The sequence below is a fragment of the Lagenorhynchus albirostris genome, chromosome 9 (assembly GCF_949774975.1).
Source record: "Lagenorhynchus albirostris chromosome 9, mLagAlb1.1, whole genome shotgun sequence".
Classification (NCBI taxonomy): Eukaryota; Metazoa; Chordata; class Mammalia; order Artiodactyla; family Delphinidae; genus Lagenorhynchus; species Lagenorhynchus albirostris.
This window is the reverse complement of record NC_083103.1, coordinates 26709738-26725365: the sequence shown is the minus strand read 5'-3', so window position 1 is coordinate 26725365 and position 15628 is coordinate 26709738. Positions and strand designations below refer to the sequence as shown.

At 35.8% G+C, this 15628-nt stretch overlaps 1 protein-coding gene across 1 annotated transcript in view; it reads right to left on the bottom strand.

Moving 5' to 3' along the window:
• DCDC1 (doublecortin domain containing 1) overlaps nt 1-15628 on the bottom strand; it is a 457088-nt gene that overhangs the window by 406247 nt on the left and 35213 nt on the right. The window contains exons 4-6 of the mRNA XM_060160830.1: nt 6625-6894; nt 5243-5399; nt 4619-4781 (exon numbers count right to left, since the gene is read on the bottom strand). Coding sequence (XP_060016813.1) covers nt 4619-4781; nt 5243-5399; nt 6625-6894 — 590 coding nt within the window. The remainder of the gene's footprint in view (nt 1-4618; nt 4782-5242; nt 5400-6624; nt 6895-15628) is intronic.

Sequence of the window (15628 nt, the reverse complement as noted above, 5' to 3'; positions counted from 1 at the left end):
TGCCATATGCTTGCTCTAAATTTTCCTACTGGCTAAGGATTCCTTTCGGTGGGGGGGGCCGTCCATCTCTTGCAATGTCTTCAGACCCACATCTGTTTATATAGTAAGGATACTGTACACATTTATAGGTTTAAAACTTTTGAAATAGGGAAATATATAAAATATATGCCTATAGTTTTACCCTCACTTGTAGAAATAGATAAAAGAATCATGTGCTCTCTCAGAAGTGGGTTTTTTTTCTCTGCATAATATCATTTTCCTGCTTTTGGTATATGCAGCTAAGTGGGAGAGGAGGTGGACTGACAATCTCACCTAATACCTATACTATACAAACAAAATGATAATAGAGAATTTGGGAACACCCACTCTAACTCCTGTTGCAGCTGCCCAAGTTAAGTAGTGGTCACGCTATGGGTGAACATCACAAAGCCCAGTATTAGCTTTAGCAGGACTAATGCAGCCATCGGTGTAGACAGCACTGTAGCACTGTCTTGAGATCCAGCAGCAAGAATAGCAAGTGTGATGTGGGTAGTGGATCACTTCTTGAAACTTGTGCTTTTAACACAACCATTTAAAAGTCGACAAATTCAGGAGACATATAATGGAACAGAATATAATGCATGAATCCAGGTTCATTAAACTAATGCATTTTTTGAAAAACAAAATATGACAGAACATTTCATTACTGATGCAGATATGAGAAAAAGTGTTATGCTGCTATTTAGAATGTGTCTTGTATGCCGTGGAATTGAAATATTTCCAAATCATCAATAATTAAAATGATGAGAATCCATCATTTCACTGACATTTACTTCTACATGAAAAGATGGCCTATTTTAAACGTGCTCACACATATTCTTGTCAATCACTAGCTGTCACAGCAAATTATTTCATTTTGTAGATCACATGGCAGTTAGCAGAAATCTCTAGGTTTAAATTTAGATCTTAGGTGTAGTATCAAGAACTCTTTTCATGGATTTTTTTTTCTGTGACTACATCTTCACAATACAGTATATAAAAGATGTAAAATCCTATTCGTAATACTCAGTTTCACTTCTGGTTAACAAAACTCAGGACTGAAATGAATCACTATAAATGATAACACTGAAAGCCAAATAGTAGAATAGGATATACAGGAAAGAAGGAAAATACAAAACTAAAAACAATAAATGAATAAAAATAAACAATCAGAACTCCATACACAGTGAAACTTGGACCTAATGAATTAGGCCCAAACAGATTTTTTCCCTCATCTTTTTTAAGACATTTAAGCTACTGCAGAGCATGAATCATTTCTTATGCTAGGTTTGCATTGCCTACAGCTCCTAGCAGTTGTAAAGGAGCTGAACTCTTATAAACCCCATGAATCTGATGCAAGAATTTTTACTGTGCCACTATTAAGTAGAAGATCCAGGACACTGTGAATAAAACCTAAACTGTATGCCCATGAATCTGAAAACTTTAAAAATGCCTTTTCAAACAACTCATTAACTACATCTTCACAGTTCTAGAGGAATCATTAATAAATTTCAGAATCTTCAAATGGCAGAATTACAAGACTTAATAAGACAGTTGATCTTCATCAAATCTCTTCATAAAAATGCTTTCTGTTTTTCCCACACACAATTAATCTTTCTGTTTAGGTGTTCAACTTCAAATGTAAGAATTATTCTAATATTGCATTTCAACAGGGAATGCTTCATGTCAGTCTTGACCTTGGCTTGACCTCTATATGAAAGCTCTGTGTTTGGAGGTATGTGATGAATAGCTCTCCAGCTTTCTATTAAATCCAGTGCCACTGGTTGTCAACAGTGATGCTCAAAAGGGTGGTAAAATATTTCAAAACTCAGAGATGTTCTGCAGGTCTCTTTCTACCTTAGTAAATCTGGAAACAGTTCTAAGGCAATTTTCACTATCTACACTATTTTTCTAAAGAATAAGAAAATAATGAAGTATGGAAATATAATTGCCAAAATATACATAGATTTATTTGGCTTTCCTGTGCCAGAAATAAAGTGAATTTTCCTTTGGAGGGCCCAAAGCATTCGGTTTAAAAAATTTTTTTTAATTTAAAATCAGAGATGAAGGAATAATGACAAAAAAAGAAATCAGACTATGAGTCCCTTTTTTTATCTGTCTCTGATCTGGCCTCGTACCTGGCACATAGTAGACTCTCAATGAATGTTTGTTGAATGAATGAAAATCAGTATATTAAAATAATGACCAGTTACTGACTCTAATGCTTGTTGGTGAGTTGTACATAAAATATTCATGCTCATTTGGAAAGATACAACAGTAACACCAAATTCTACCAGGAGTTTTCCTCCAATTTACCTTAAGAAAATAGAATTTTCCAACTTCTGAGGATGCCTCCTTACTCTAAATTTATCTACCACTTTCAAAGCTACTCATGCATGTTTTATTTTTATGGTAAACTCATGACAACAAGTTGGCAAATTATCGATTATCTATGAAACTCATGCAAGAAAGGTAATTTTAACCTGATTTGAAAAAGTGAATGTGTAGGTGGTATACATATATGAAATCTCCCCACACCCCTCTCAAATTATATACATATATATGATAAATTACATATATGAAACAAATTATTATTTAATATATATATAATAAATTATTGGTGTTTATATTCTTGTTCTGAAAGAAACCAAGTATCAATTTTTAGGCTTATAGGCTTATCTATGAGCTTAACTTAGACAAGTGGCTTTTCCCCATTATACTTAAGTCTTTTTAATGGACATGTGATGTGCTAGTCTGTATCCAAGCTCACCTACAATTTCTTTTCTCAAAAGACGAGGCACATCTGCCACCTGCTCTACTCCGTGTCCCAGCAACAACTGTCGAGCAGCATAAAGATTGATTATCAGTCAAAAACCATTGCACAACACCAGATTTTGGTGGGTTAAGCTTGCTGATCCAGCAAGAGATGGTGTGAAATTTTCAGGAGTGTGTGCCAACATTTTGGTGCTAAAAGAACAGCAGTGCATGTCACAGTGAAACACAGCCAAAGATACGCAGACAAAGCAGAGAAGTTTTTTGTTCTAGACTTGGCTTTAAAAGGATAAAAGAGAAAACAAAAAGTAGGAGGAAATTAGTTTGTACATTTAAAAATCATCCACCAAGCTTAGTCATGTGTGTGACATTGTTATTTTAGGCATACATGTCCAGATCTTCTAAGAAGCTTAGCTATAAATAATTTTTATATATCTCTTGCAAAATACCATAATCATAAGAACGGCAAGTACTTCTGATTAATAAAAATAAATGAGGATCTTAAGGAAGCATTTATTATATATATATCTGAATATAAAAAAGTCACAGAAACATTTACCCACAAAGACTCATGCTTTTATACAAGCAGATGATTCACTGAATACAAAATAAAGGCAGCCATATTTTAAAGTTGAAGCAAAATTTGAAAAATATATGGGTCTACACTACTGCATAGGTAATTTTCACTGTGTATTGTAGCAACAAGTTTCTTTACAAGGACCAAATTACCTTGAACTTTCTAAGGAATTCAAGAAATTATTTCCTAATGATCAAGTATTCTTAAAGAGATAGACATCCTAGTATCATTTTATATAATAACATTAATAGAAGAAGAATTTTCATCACTTCATCTGTAATGAACTTCAGAATTACTTTTTTTCTACTTATGCAATTACTGCCTAGACTTGCCTTTGGTTCACTGGCTTTACAGCAGTTGCAGGAAAAAAAAGAATACTTCTAATAAGGTATAAAAAGCAGAGGGGAATACAGCAGTTAGATACACTGAATTTGTATGGCAAAGTTCTTATGTCATTTAAATGTGATTACCATATACCGCACTTGATAACAGACCCTGGGTATGACATGCTTAGAAGAATATTCTTACACAGTGGTACTTTTATTTCTCTCTTAAAACAGATTCTTTCCCACTGAAAAAAATTTTTCTTTTAATTTTAGAAAATCTCCACATTTCTGAAGTGTTAGAAACAATGGACTTTTAAAAAAGACCTTACCTACAAGTGTGTCTAAAATATACATATTCATATTTTGTAAATGTAAAATATATATACATTTCAAGGTTAAAAGTCAAGCTGTAGCATTTATCTTATGAAAAATTTCATTTGGAAAATCACATGTATATAAGAATTATATGTTCATTACTGGCCACATTTTCAAAATTATGTTAATGCCATCTGAAAAAAGACCAAGAGTGTAAATGAATAAATGATACTTGAAACTTTGAACTATTTTCTGAGAGAATAAGTCTAATGAATTATGTCTGTTGAGTGTCACAGAAACTAAACAGTAAATTCAATAATCTCTGATTTAATTTATTATATTTTCACCATTTAACCTCCTGCAGGCTCCCTAATGTCTATTCAGATCTATATTAAATTAAGCACCAATGCTAATGAAGGGCAATAAACGTGGCTGTCAGTGGATTTTTCTTTCATTAAGCACATTATCCTCTTACTGAGCTGTAAATGCGTAAACATTAGTTTTGTTAAACCATGCAAAAAAGACAGAATGAAAATCATTTTTTAATTGCACCCCTTAAGCAATTTACTGTGTGTGGGGGGGTAGGGTGTTGTTGGTTTTTTTTTTTTACCTTTAATTTTTTTGAATGGATCTAAAAAGGGCTCTCCCGTTGAAACATAAACATCGGCTTCACAGGGTATGTCTTCGGGTTCGAGGGCTTCAGTGCCGTCTGCCAAGAATACTCGTCGTGCAGCCATGTTCAGATTCAGCTTTTCCGTGCACTCCTCCAGCAACTAACAGAAAGCAAGAGGTAAGAGAAAGGGATTGACAACAAAGAAAGTAACACATTTCCGCTAAACAAAAGACGCAATGATCAAATAGAAACCCACTGAGCCACTTGCCAAGTTAAGTAACTCAATAACTCCGCCAATATGGTTATTTTGTAGCAGTTGAAAATATACAAATAGGTTAATCACAACACTGAGAATATTTGATTCTCAAATTCTAGTCCTTGAACATTCCATCATTTTAACAATGCTATAGAGATATAAAGCCATTGTATCTGTTTAATTAAATATACTACTTATATATTGATAAAAAAAGGAATGCAATGCCTGTGAGGTCTATGTATATACATATAAGCAATTTACAGATACAGAAAATTTTAAACAATAAATGTCATCTTTCTCACTTTTCATAGATAAAGAGAATAAGGGAAGAAATAAATCACTGAAAACTTTTGGACACCAGTTACCAAGGTGATGGTTGGTACAGTAACTTTGGCAAAAACTGTTCTAGATCCATTTTTGTAAGCTGTTACTCTAATCACTCTGGGTTGAAGTTTGTATCTTTGAGACAATCTATGCCAATCCTGGTGCAACTTAAATTTTAAAGAAGAGGACTCTGCAACTCTGAAGAAAAAAACACACAACAATTTGTGCACGTTGATTAGTAAAAATATTTAAGTAAATATTACCCTGGGTATTTTCTACAGATATAAGCACTAACAATTGTTCCTAAATATTCCTCAAGAAAAAACCAAACCACCTTTTTATAGGATAAGATTGCCCATATATACTTAAATATTTAAAAATATTTAATACATGATAAGTTTGCCAAAACTGTTCATGTAAAACACATATCTCAGAATAAACCATTTAAATCATTTTACTATAAAACATCACAACACTCATTTTTAAAAAATACACATATATATATGCTATATTCTAACAGAAAGCAAAAAAAATAGTAATACGGTCTTATCATCATGAAATAGTAAATGGCCTAGATTTTCCCTTAAGTTTTCATGTTTATCAAAGTTCTTTGATTTTTTTTTTAAAGATTTGAAATTCAAATACATCATACTAAACTTTTCATTCTGAAGTCAATTTTATTGCTTTCATTTCAAATTGCTTGGGGGCAGTAAGAGAAGATTTCTAAGTTTTGTTTTCAGTCAAAACCAGTTTCAATCTGTATTATTTTTCTCAGCAAAAGTACATGTAAATGACTAACATGTCATACTTTTTACTTAAGAGTTCTCTAGCTAACCCTGGTAACTCCTAATGCCACAGCAGCAAAGTAAACATTTTAAAGTAAAAATGTGAGATAAATTAAAACCACGATATATCCACCTATTTGAACATATGAAAATAATGTGAATATCAGTTTCTTAGTTTAATTTTTATTTTTATCAACATTTTCTTCTATCCATAAACTTAACAGTTTATGATAACAATCTTGATGTGAAAACATACACAAAATGGTTTTAAAGTTCATTTCAATTTCATTTTATTTCAAATATTGGTTAAATATCAAAAGTATGCATTTCTACTTTTACACAAATATCTGGTAAACCAAGGTATTTCATGGTCTTAGCCTGATTCTGCTTCAAATATTCCTTTCAGAGTTTCATATTATCCGCGTTCAAGTGTATCTCATGTTCTCCCCAAGTGTAATTAGCAACATTCTACTCAGGTGCTTTCAAAGAAAAGAGTAAACAAAACAAAAGCAGAAACAAAACTCTAGAGATGTGTTACATTTTAATGTTTGAAATAGTCAACTGAGTCATTATAAATTCTTCTCAAAGGAAAAAGCTTCAACAGTCAGTTAAAAAGAACAGAGAACAGCTTTGATTACCTCAGTTGACCCACTGGAGCACTGACAGGTCTGTTTCTCTTGGATGCTGATATAAAAAAAGAATTGTTTTTACTGTTTGATTTGTAGCTATCTGGGTCTGATATTTCATCATGGCTATGATCTGATGCTGTTTGATGTGTGGAGCAATCTTGAAGTCCTGACCCTTCTGATGCTGCCGCTGAATGTAAAAGTCTGTTGGGGCCAAACTGAGGCTGCAAATAATCTTCAGTAGGTTTAATAACTGCTTTTGCCTGGGATGACATAAACTCTCTGAAAGAAACAATGCAGGGAAGAATATAGTGAATTGATGTGGGATCACTTATTAACAGCTACCACATAATAACTAGTTGTGTGCTATGTGCTAGACAAAACATTACACACTTACACAGTATTTTGCTTAAGCCTTACAATATCCCTGGGAGGTGGGTATTATTTTTATCCCCATTTTACAGATTTAAAAAGTTGTGGCTCAGAGAGGCTAATTAACTTGCCCGTGCTCACATAATCAGTAGTTGACTTGGTGGGAAACTGAACAGCAAGATGTCCTAAAATAAAACCCACATTCATAACCATTAAATTTAATCACTTAATGAAACTAATGATGAAAAATTGTGTAACGCTTGAAGCAATGTTAAGTAACATTTTAAAATTCTTACATTGATTTATTAAACACTAGCACTCTGTTAAGTATTAGTAAATATAAAAATTAAAGAGATGTGGCTCCTACCCTCAAGAAACTTGCAAACTATCCCCTAATAAAGAGAGAATGTATGTTAAATAAACTGCTTAGAACTGGGTGTATATTAACCTTAAGTGCAAAAAGAATTCCTTGAAGGCAAACTTTTGTGCGTTGGAATAAAGTTGGTAAAGTCTTTACAGCAGACCTGGGATTGGGTGATAACTCATCCTGCTTTGGTCAGGACTGTCCTGGCTTTGGCAGTAAAGCCACATATCTCAAAAATTCCCTTAGTCTCAGACAAATTGGGATAGTTGATTACCCTACCTGGTATTTAAGCTGAAAGAGCAGTATTTAGATGAACTAAATACTTTAACAGGGGACCACATGACCTGGGATGATATGTAAATCTATGCAAATACCAAGTCAGAAAGATGGAAAATGTAGAATTGCTGGCATGATAAAATGAAACAAGCTTAAACATATTTGAGAATATTGAGCTGTTGGGTAGAGGATCAGCCATAGGGGATAGTTAGTTTCCATGTATTACTGTAATTGGGGCTATTTTTATACCAACCATACCTGACTCTTTCCAATTTGCTAGTTCCTCAATAGTCCTTATAAGTAATATAATGTAACCTCCCCACCCACACAATTACAAAATAACACATGCTTAGTGTGGAAAGCTTGGCACGAACAACCCCTACTCCAAATTTTTCTCATGCACACATTTCATTATAATCATAATTATTTCATCTGGCCTGTCTTCTTTATGTCCACAAGGGTGTAAAATGGTTTATTATTTCCTCTGAAAGAATGGAAGGTAGTTATGTGCCACAGGGTAAATGGTTGCATGTGGATGAGAGTTGACACAGCGGGTCAGTGGAGCTCAAACACTGGGATCCAAGCAGTTGTATTTTGTTGTTGTTGTCATCACATGTTTCTATCCCAGTCTGCCCTGGACTGTGCATAGCACTGAGGAGAGAAATGGCCTTCCCTACATTCTGAGGATCCACCCAGGTTCATAACTGTGGCAAACAGCATCTTGAATGGATCACTGGACTTTAGCTCTGGCTGAGGTGGGACCTCCCTGCAAACTACCTGATGGCAGTGGGGAGTGGTGGTATATGGCAGCAGTCATGTCACAGTGGTGGTGTTTCTGCAGCAACAGCAACAGAGCTGCAAATGGTCACCAAGCTCTTCAACCTGGGGGAAGAGCAGTAAAGCCAGGAGGAAAGATCTGCAAATCTCATAATCAGCTCCCAGTGCCCATACACAGTTACTTGGAAAGCAAATTCTCATGTAAAGAAAGAAAAGGAATTCTCTACTAAATGCAGAATGAGGTGTCTTTCTTTTTTAATGAATGCATTTTGTTTACTGTCAAATATTTTTACAAATATACTAATGATTTTATGTAATAATTCATTATTCTACTATCACAATGCAAAAAGGTTATTAATTTTTGCATATTCCAAAGCTTCAACCACATCATACCTTCATCTTAATACTTTGCCTTTTTTACTTAACACTGTTTTACAACAATTTTTCAGATTGCTATATGGTCTTTACAGATTTTACTGGAATGTAATATTTTTGTCAAGCATATTTTGCTTTTTTTCCAACTGAGTTGTATAAGGGTTATCTATTATTTTTGTCTGCTGGAATATCTTTCCCCTGTATTATGGTAACAGAACTTGCATCCTTTTGAGAAACTATCCATCCCTACCCCTCCCAACTCCACATGATTCTGGTAGGGTTAGGAAAATAAATTATATGAGATTTACCTGGTAAATGGTAAAAAGAATTAAACTATATGCTTCTATCATATATGTATTTATTACTTATTTTTCTCTAGTAATTTATATGTAAAAGGGGAGAAAGCGTAGTTTTTCATGTTAAAAAGTAACTACTGTTTCACCATCTTTAGTCTTCAGCTTTTTTTTTTTTTTTTTTTTTGGTGGCATTGGGTCTTCGTTGCTGCGCGTGGGCTTTTTCTAGTTGCGGCGAGCAGGGGCTACTCTTCGTTGCAGTGTGCGGGCTTCTCATCACGGTGGCTTCTCTTGTTCCGGAGCACGGGTTCTAGGAGTGCAGGCTTCAGTAGTTGTGGCTTGCGGGCTCTAGAACGCAGGTTCAGTAGTTGTGGTGAACAGGCTTAGTTGCTCCGCGGCATGTGGGATCTCCCCAGACCGGGGATCGAACCTGTGTCCCCTGCATTGGCAGGCACATTCTTAACCACTGCGCCACCAGGAAAGTCCCTAGTCTTCAGCTTTGATTTATTTTATCAACACTGAAGACAGGTGTGCACTAGTTCTTACACACTGTGGAACTGTTCTTTCTTGTAACAACTGATGTGTTTCCTAGTCATTGTGTGCGTGAGAGGAGGATCACAGAACTTGGCAAAGCTAACTTGTCCTACGTGGGAATTAAATTCACACACATGGTTTGTTAAATTAATGCTGGAAATGAGGGTGTTAGGATCATTCAGTTTGCAAGGAATAAACAGGCATTTGGGTTTCAAGTGATAGAGCTTATAACAGGATACACAGAAAGTTAAGAAAGGAGATAAAACCACTCTAGAAGAGCACAAAGAGAATTAGAAGACCATTTATTGCTCTCTAGGATATACTAGTGACTTAAGAACAACTCTAGACCATTTTTTGACTTAATAACCTCATCTCTCCTTCTGTGTCTATCTGCTTCCTCTTTGTACATTTTATTGCCTAACCTATCTCTGTTCTCCTCCTCTTTCCTCATGGCTTCTGCTAACTTCCTCTATGTATCTTCCCATTTCTATACCACATGACTTTCTGCAGACTCTCTCTGTATGATACATTCAATTCCCCTGAAAGTTTAATTTCATCACTACCCAATATAGGACACCCCTGTTGGATAGAACTCTCAAGCTGGACAACTTCATAAGCCACTGGCAAACGTGTGGATGGGAAAGTACCCATCAGTGGCCAAAAAACTATGGATAGGACAGCAGGATAATAAGGTACAGAGGAGTTAGAGTAAGATGGGTCTCAGATGCCTCCCATAAAAGGAAAATGTAATTGGCAGGGAACTTGCATGGCCTATACTGAGATAAGCAGAGATACTATAAATTTAATTGATTGAAAAAGTCCTCACTAAACATATCACACAATTTAAATTACTACCAGATGTGTTTAACGATCTGTTTCCAGGCAAGTTTATTTTATATGAAAAAGATAAAATGTTAAAAAAAAAAACCCACTACTCAAAGGCTGTTTTGATACTTCTGGTTATTTTAATTTTAGCCATTCACTTTTTTTTTTAAACATCTTTATTAGAGTATAATTGCTTTACAATGGTGTGTCAGTTTCTGCTTTATAACAAAGTGAATCAGTTATACATATACATATATATATATGTCCCCATATCTCTTCCCTCTTGCAACTCTCTCCCTGCTACCCTCCCTATCCCACCCCTCTAGGAGGTCACAAAGCACCGAGCTGATCTCTCTGTGCTATGCGGCTGCTTCCCACTAGCTATCTATTTTGCATTTGGTAGTATATATATGTCCATGCCACTCTCTCACTTTGTCCTAGCTTACCCTTCCCCCTCCCCTTATCCTCAAGTCCATTCTCTCGTAGGTCTGCATCTTTATTCCTGTCTGGTCCCTAGGTTCTTCTGACAATTTTCTTTCTTTTTTAGATTCCATATATATGTGTTAGCATACGGTATTTGTTTTTCTCTTTCTGACTTACTTCACTCTGTATGACAGTCTCTAGGTCCATCCACCTCACTACAAATAACTCAATTTTGTTTCTTTTTATGGCTGAGTAATATTCCATTGTATATATGTGCCACATCTTCTTTATCCATTCATCTGTCGATGGACACTTAGGTTGCTTCTGTCTCCTGGCTATTGTAAATAGAGCTGCAATGAACATTGCGGTACATGTCTCTTTTTGAAATATGGTCTTCTCAGGGTATATGCCCAGTAGTGGGATTGCTGGGTTGTATGGTAGTTCTATTTTTAGTTTTTTAAGGAACCTCCATACTGTTCTCCATAGTGGCTGTATCAATTTACATTCCCACCAACAGAGCAAGAGGGTTCCCGTTTCTCCACACCCTCTCCAGCATTTATTGTTTGTAGATTTTTTGATGACGGCCATTCTGATTGGTGTGAGGTGATACCTTATTGTAGTTTTGATTTGCATTTCTCTAATGATTAATGATGTTGAGCATTCTTTCATGTGTTTGTTGGCAATCTGTATATCTTCTTTGGAGAAATGTCTATTTAGGTCTTCTGCCCATTTTTGGATTGGGTTGTTTGTTTTTTTGATATTGAGCTGCATGAGTTGCTTGTATGTTTTGGAGATGAATCCTTTGTCAGTTGCTTCATTTGCAAATACTTTCTCCCATTCTGAGGGTTGTCTTTTCGTCTTGTTTATGGTTTCCTTTGCTGTGCAAAAGCTTTTAAGTTTCATTAGGTCCCATTTGTTTATTTTTGTTTTTATTTCCATTTCTCTAGGAGGTGGGTCAAAAAGGATCTTGCTGTGATTTATGTCATGGAGTGTTTTGCCTATGTTTTCCTCTAAGAGTTTGATGGTGTCTGGCCTTACATTTAGGTCTTTAATCCATTTTGTGTTTACTTTTGTGTATGGTGTTAGGGAGTGTTCTAATTTCATTCTTTTACATGTAGCTGTCCAGTTTTCCCAGCACCACTTATTGAAGAGGCTGTCTTTTCTCCATTTTATATTCTTGCCTCCTTTATCAAAGATAAGGTGACCATATGTGCGTGGGTTTATCTCTGGGCTTTCTATCCTCTTCCATTGATCTATATTTCTGTTTTTGTGCCAGTACCATACTGTCTTGCTTACTGTAGCTTTGTAGTATAGTCTGAAGTCAGGAAGCCTGATTCCTCCAGCTCCGTTTTTCTTTCTCAAGATTGCTGTGGCTATTCGGGGCCTTTTGTGTTTCCATACAAATTGTGAAATTTTTTGTTCTAATTCTGTGAAAAATGCCAGTGGTAGTTTGATAGGGTAGCCATTCACTTCTAATTGTACAGAAATTGAGAATGTAATATTGTGATTTTAAGCCCAGTCTCTGGACCATCTGGCACAGTAGTTTGTTGTCAATGTTGGCACAAAGGGATATGGGTTGCAAGATAGGACTGTCCTCCTTGATGCCAACCTTTAGAGTGAGCAAACAGCTGCCAGCATGATTATCCCATCATCGTAATACAGGACTTTTTTTTTTTTTTTTGGCTGCATTGGGTCTTTGTTGCTGCACGCAGGCTTTCTCTAGTTGCAGCGAGCGGGGGCTACTCTTCATTTCAGTGCGTGAGCTTCTCATTGCAGTGGCTTCTCTTGTTGAGGAGCATGGGCTCTAGGTGCATGGGCTTCAGTAATTATGGCATGCAGGCTCAGTAGTTGTGGCACACAGGCTTAACTGCCCCGTGGCCTGTGGGATCTTCCCAGACCAGGGCTCAAACTCGTGTCCCCTGCATTGGCAGGCGGATTCTTAACCACTGCGCCACCAGGGAAGTCCCCATAATACAGGACTTTATTCCCCCTTCAAAATCCGCCCCATTTATTTCTGAATCCCTAAGGTAGTGCACTATAAATTCCTAAAATTGCCTCCTAAGTCCCTATAAAAATCTGTTGGTGAGAGTCATAGCTGTTTCATCTTACTACCTCACTGCTGCCACTGGCCATCACAAGAGCAATGAGATCCACATGGAGGTGCTGCCTTGTAGTATTCCCCAAGATTCCAGTGCTTGGAATGCCAGAACAGTTCAGTACAGAGGTGGGAAGAAGAGACATCTCTCTAACTCTATTTTATACTAAGTCACCTGGACACTGAAGCAGGTGAAGTTGTAGGCAGAGTCCCAGAAAGTCTTCATTGAATAGTTTCATCAGCCCTTTTAGCCCTTACCCACTCAGTTACAGGGACACTAACCCAGTCCACAGGCTAGATAAGGAATAAATAGTATATCATACCCCTCATAATGACAATAATAGTAACAATAGTAACAGTTAATGACTACAAAGCACTTATTGTGACAGTCACTGTTCTAAGCATTTTACTTATATTTACATTTAATCCTTACAAGAGTCCTATATTTTTCCTTTTACAGATGAGTAAACTGAGGGCTTACAGAACTTGTCAAAGGTCACACAGCAGGCAGGTGTCAGAGAGAGGAATCAAATCCAAGTAGTCTGGCTCCACAATATCTATACTTAACTATCGTCCTATAATATTATTCCCATTAACCCTAAAATTTCCTTATTTTCCATTAGTTAGAAAATCGAAGTTCCTATTCAAAAAAGTTCAGGAAAACAGATGGCTACTACAATGGAACTGAAACTTAAAATACAGGAAAGTAATGGGGAGGTGGGCAAGGAGGTAGCTCTACATTAGCAGCAGTGAGCCAGTAGTGCTCTTGATCCAATAAAGCTCTAATATCTAGATGGTATTTAAGTCACCACAATTGTAGTCTCCCTATTTTTCTTTCTTTCTCTTGTTTCTCCTCCCCTTTTTATTTTAAAAGACCCTTCTCGCCCCCTCTGCAAAAATCTCCTAAAAATCCCATGACATTCAGATTTATTAAAGTGAATTTCCCTCCTCCTCCAGATTTATATACATCTTTACATAGTTATCCTCCTTTCAAAGACAGTTTTTGCCTTTTGAGAATTTAGTTTGTTTACATTTAATATATATTCACAAGGTTATCTCCTTCACCAGGACAGTCTTTGTCCTTTGAGAATTTACCTTCATGCTTATGCTTTGTTTTCTATTTTTCTTGTTTTATGTTCCTTTTCATTCCTTTCTTATTTTCTCTTGGATTAAATAATACTTAAAAAAATTGTTACATTTTTCCCTTCTATTAGGTTGTATGCCACACTTTGTTTAACCTTATTTTTAGTGGAAACATTAGATATTACAATATACACTCTTGTCTTACTAAAGTTTAACATAAATGACTAACATTACTTTCAGACAATGCAAGAATCTTAGACCGTATCATATCCATTTATTGCTGTTTCCTCTGGCTGGTGAGCAATACTTTTTTATTCCATTTTTCATGGATAGGTGCATCTACCTTTCACAGCTCCTGGTTTTATGCAAGGAACTCAGCTCCAAAATTCTGCTTGCATGGGTCTGAGGCTTTGCACCCTGTCCTCTCTGTGTTTCTAAAGAATTTCTAATTACATAAATTTTATATTATAATTTCTTTTAAGATCTACATTTTGTTACAGCTGTCTTTTATAAATTTTGATAAGTTGTATGGCAGTTTTCTTGGACTTTGTTAATTCTTAACCAGGAATTCCATGTGGATTTCTAAACAAACTGTTTTAGGAAATGATCTTTTATCCATAAAATAACCTCACTTTGTCTTCAGTTACTGTTGAGGCTTTCTACCACATTCTAGAACCTGGGCTAAATTTATAACACAGATCTTCTTTTTAAGCTTTCTATGTCCATCTTATTGTCTTGTCCTGAAGTCTATGATAAGTCTCTACTGTGAATCTTTCATTATATCTGTAATTCACATATACACAGATTTCAAGAAGTTCCCTCTTCAGTAAGACTTCTATGCTACCTTCTTGTATAAAAATGTTCTTACTTCCTGTACGTTCACATCTGCCCTGGTAGGTTTGATAGCTGAAATCACTATATCATACTGATCCCCTCCTACCATCTAAAATGCTAGACCCTCAATTTCCATCAAATATTCCAATCATCATTGTATTACTTACTCTTCTACCACTGGTAAAAATCATTTTTACCACTGGTAAAAAGCATCCTTTTCTAGCCTGAAATCTAAAAGCCACTACATTAGGTTGATACAAGAACATCAATCACACTGTTTTAGAAATACATCTTCTTAAGAAATATTTCTTATCTATCTACCTATATTAGTTTTCTATTGCTGTGCAACAAATCACCACAAACTTAGTGGCTTAAAACAACACCTATTTATTATAGCACAGTTTCCGTGGGTCAGAAGTCTGGGCAAAGTTTAGCAGGAACCTCTGCTCGGGATCTCATAAGGCTGAAATCAAGGTGTCAGCTGGGGCTGCAGTCTCATCTGATGCTCAGGGTCTTCTTCCAAGCTCATTTAGTTTTTGCCAGAATTTAGTTCCTTATAGCTAAAGAACTCATAGTTACTCTCATCTTCTTTGAAGCCAGGGGAACTCACCTTTCTGACTTTTCTGTCTCTGATCTCCAAACTCTCACTTAAAGAGTAGATCTGGATATGGGGATATATGTATATGTATAGCTGATTCACTTTGTTATACAGCAGAAACTAACACACCCTTGTAAAGCAATTATACTCCAATAAAGATGTTAAAA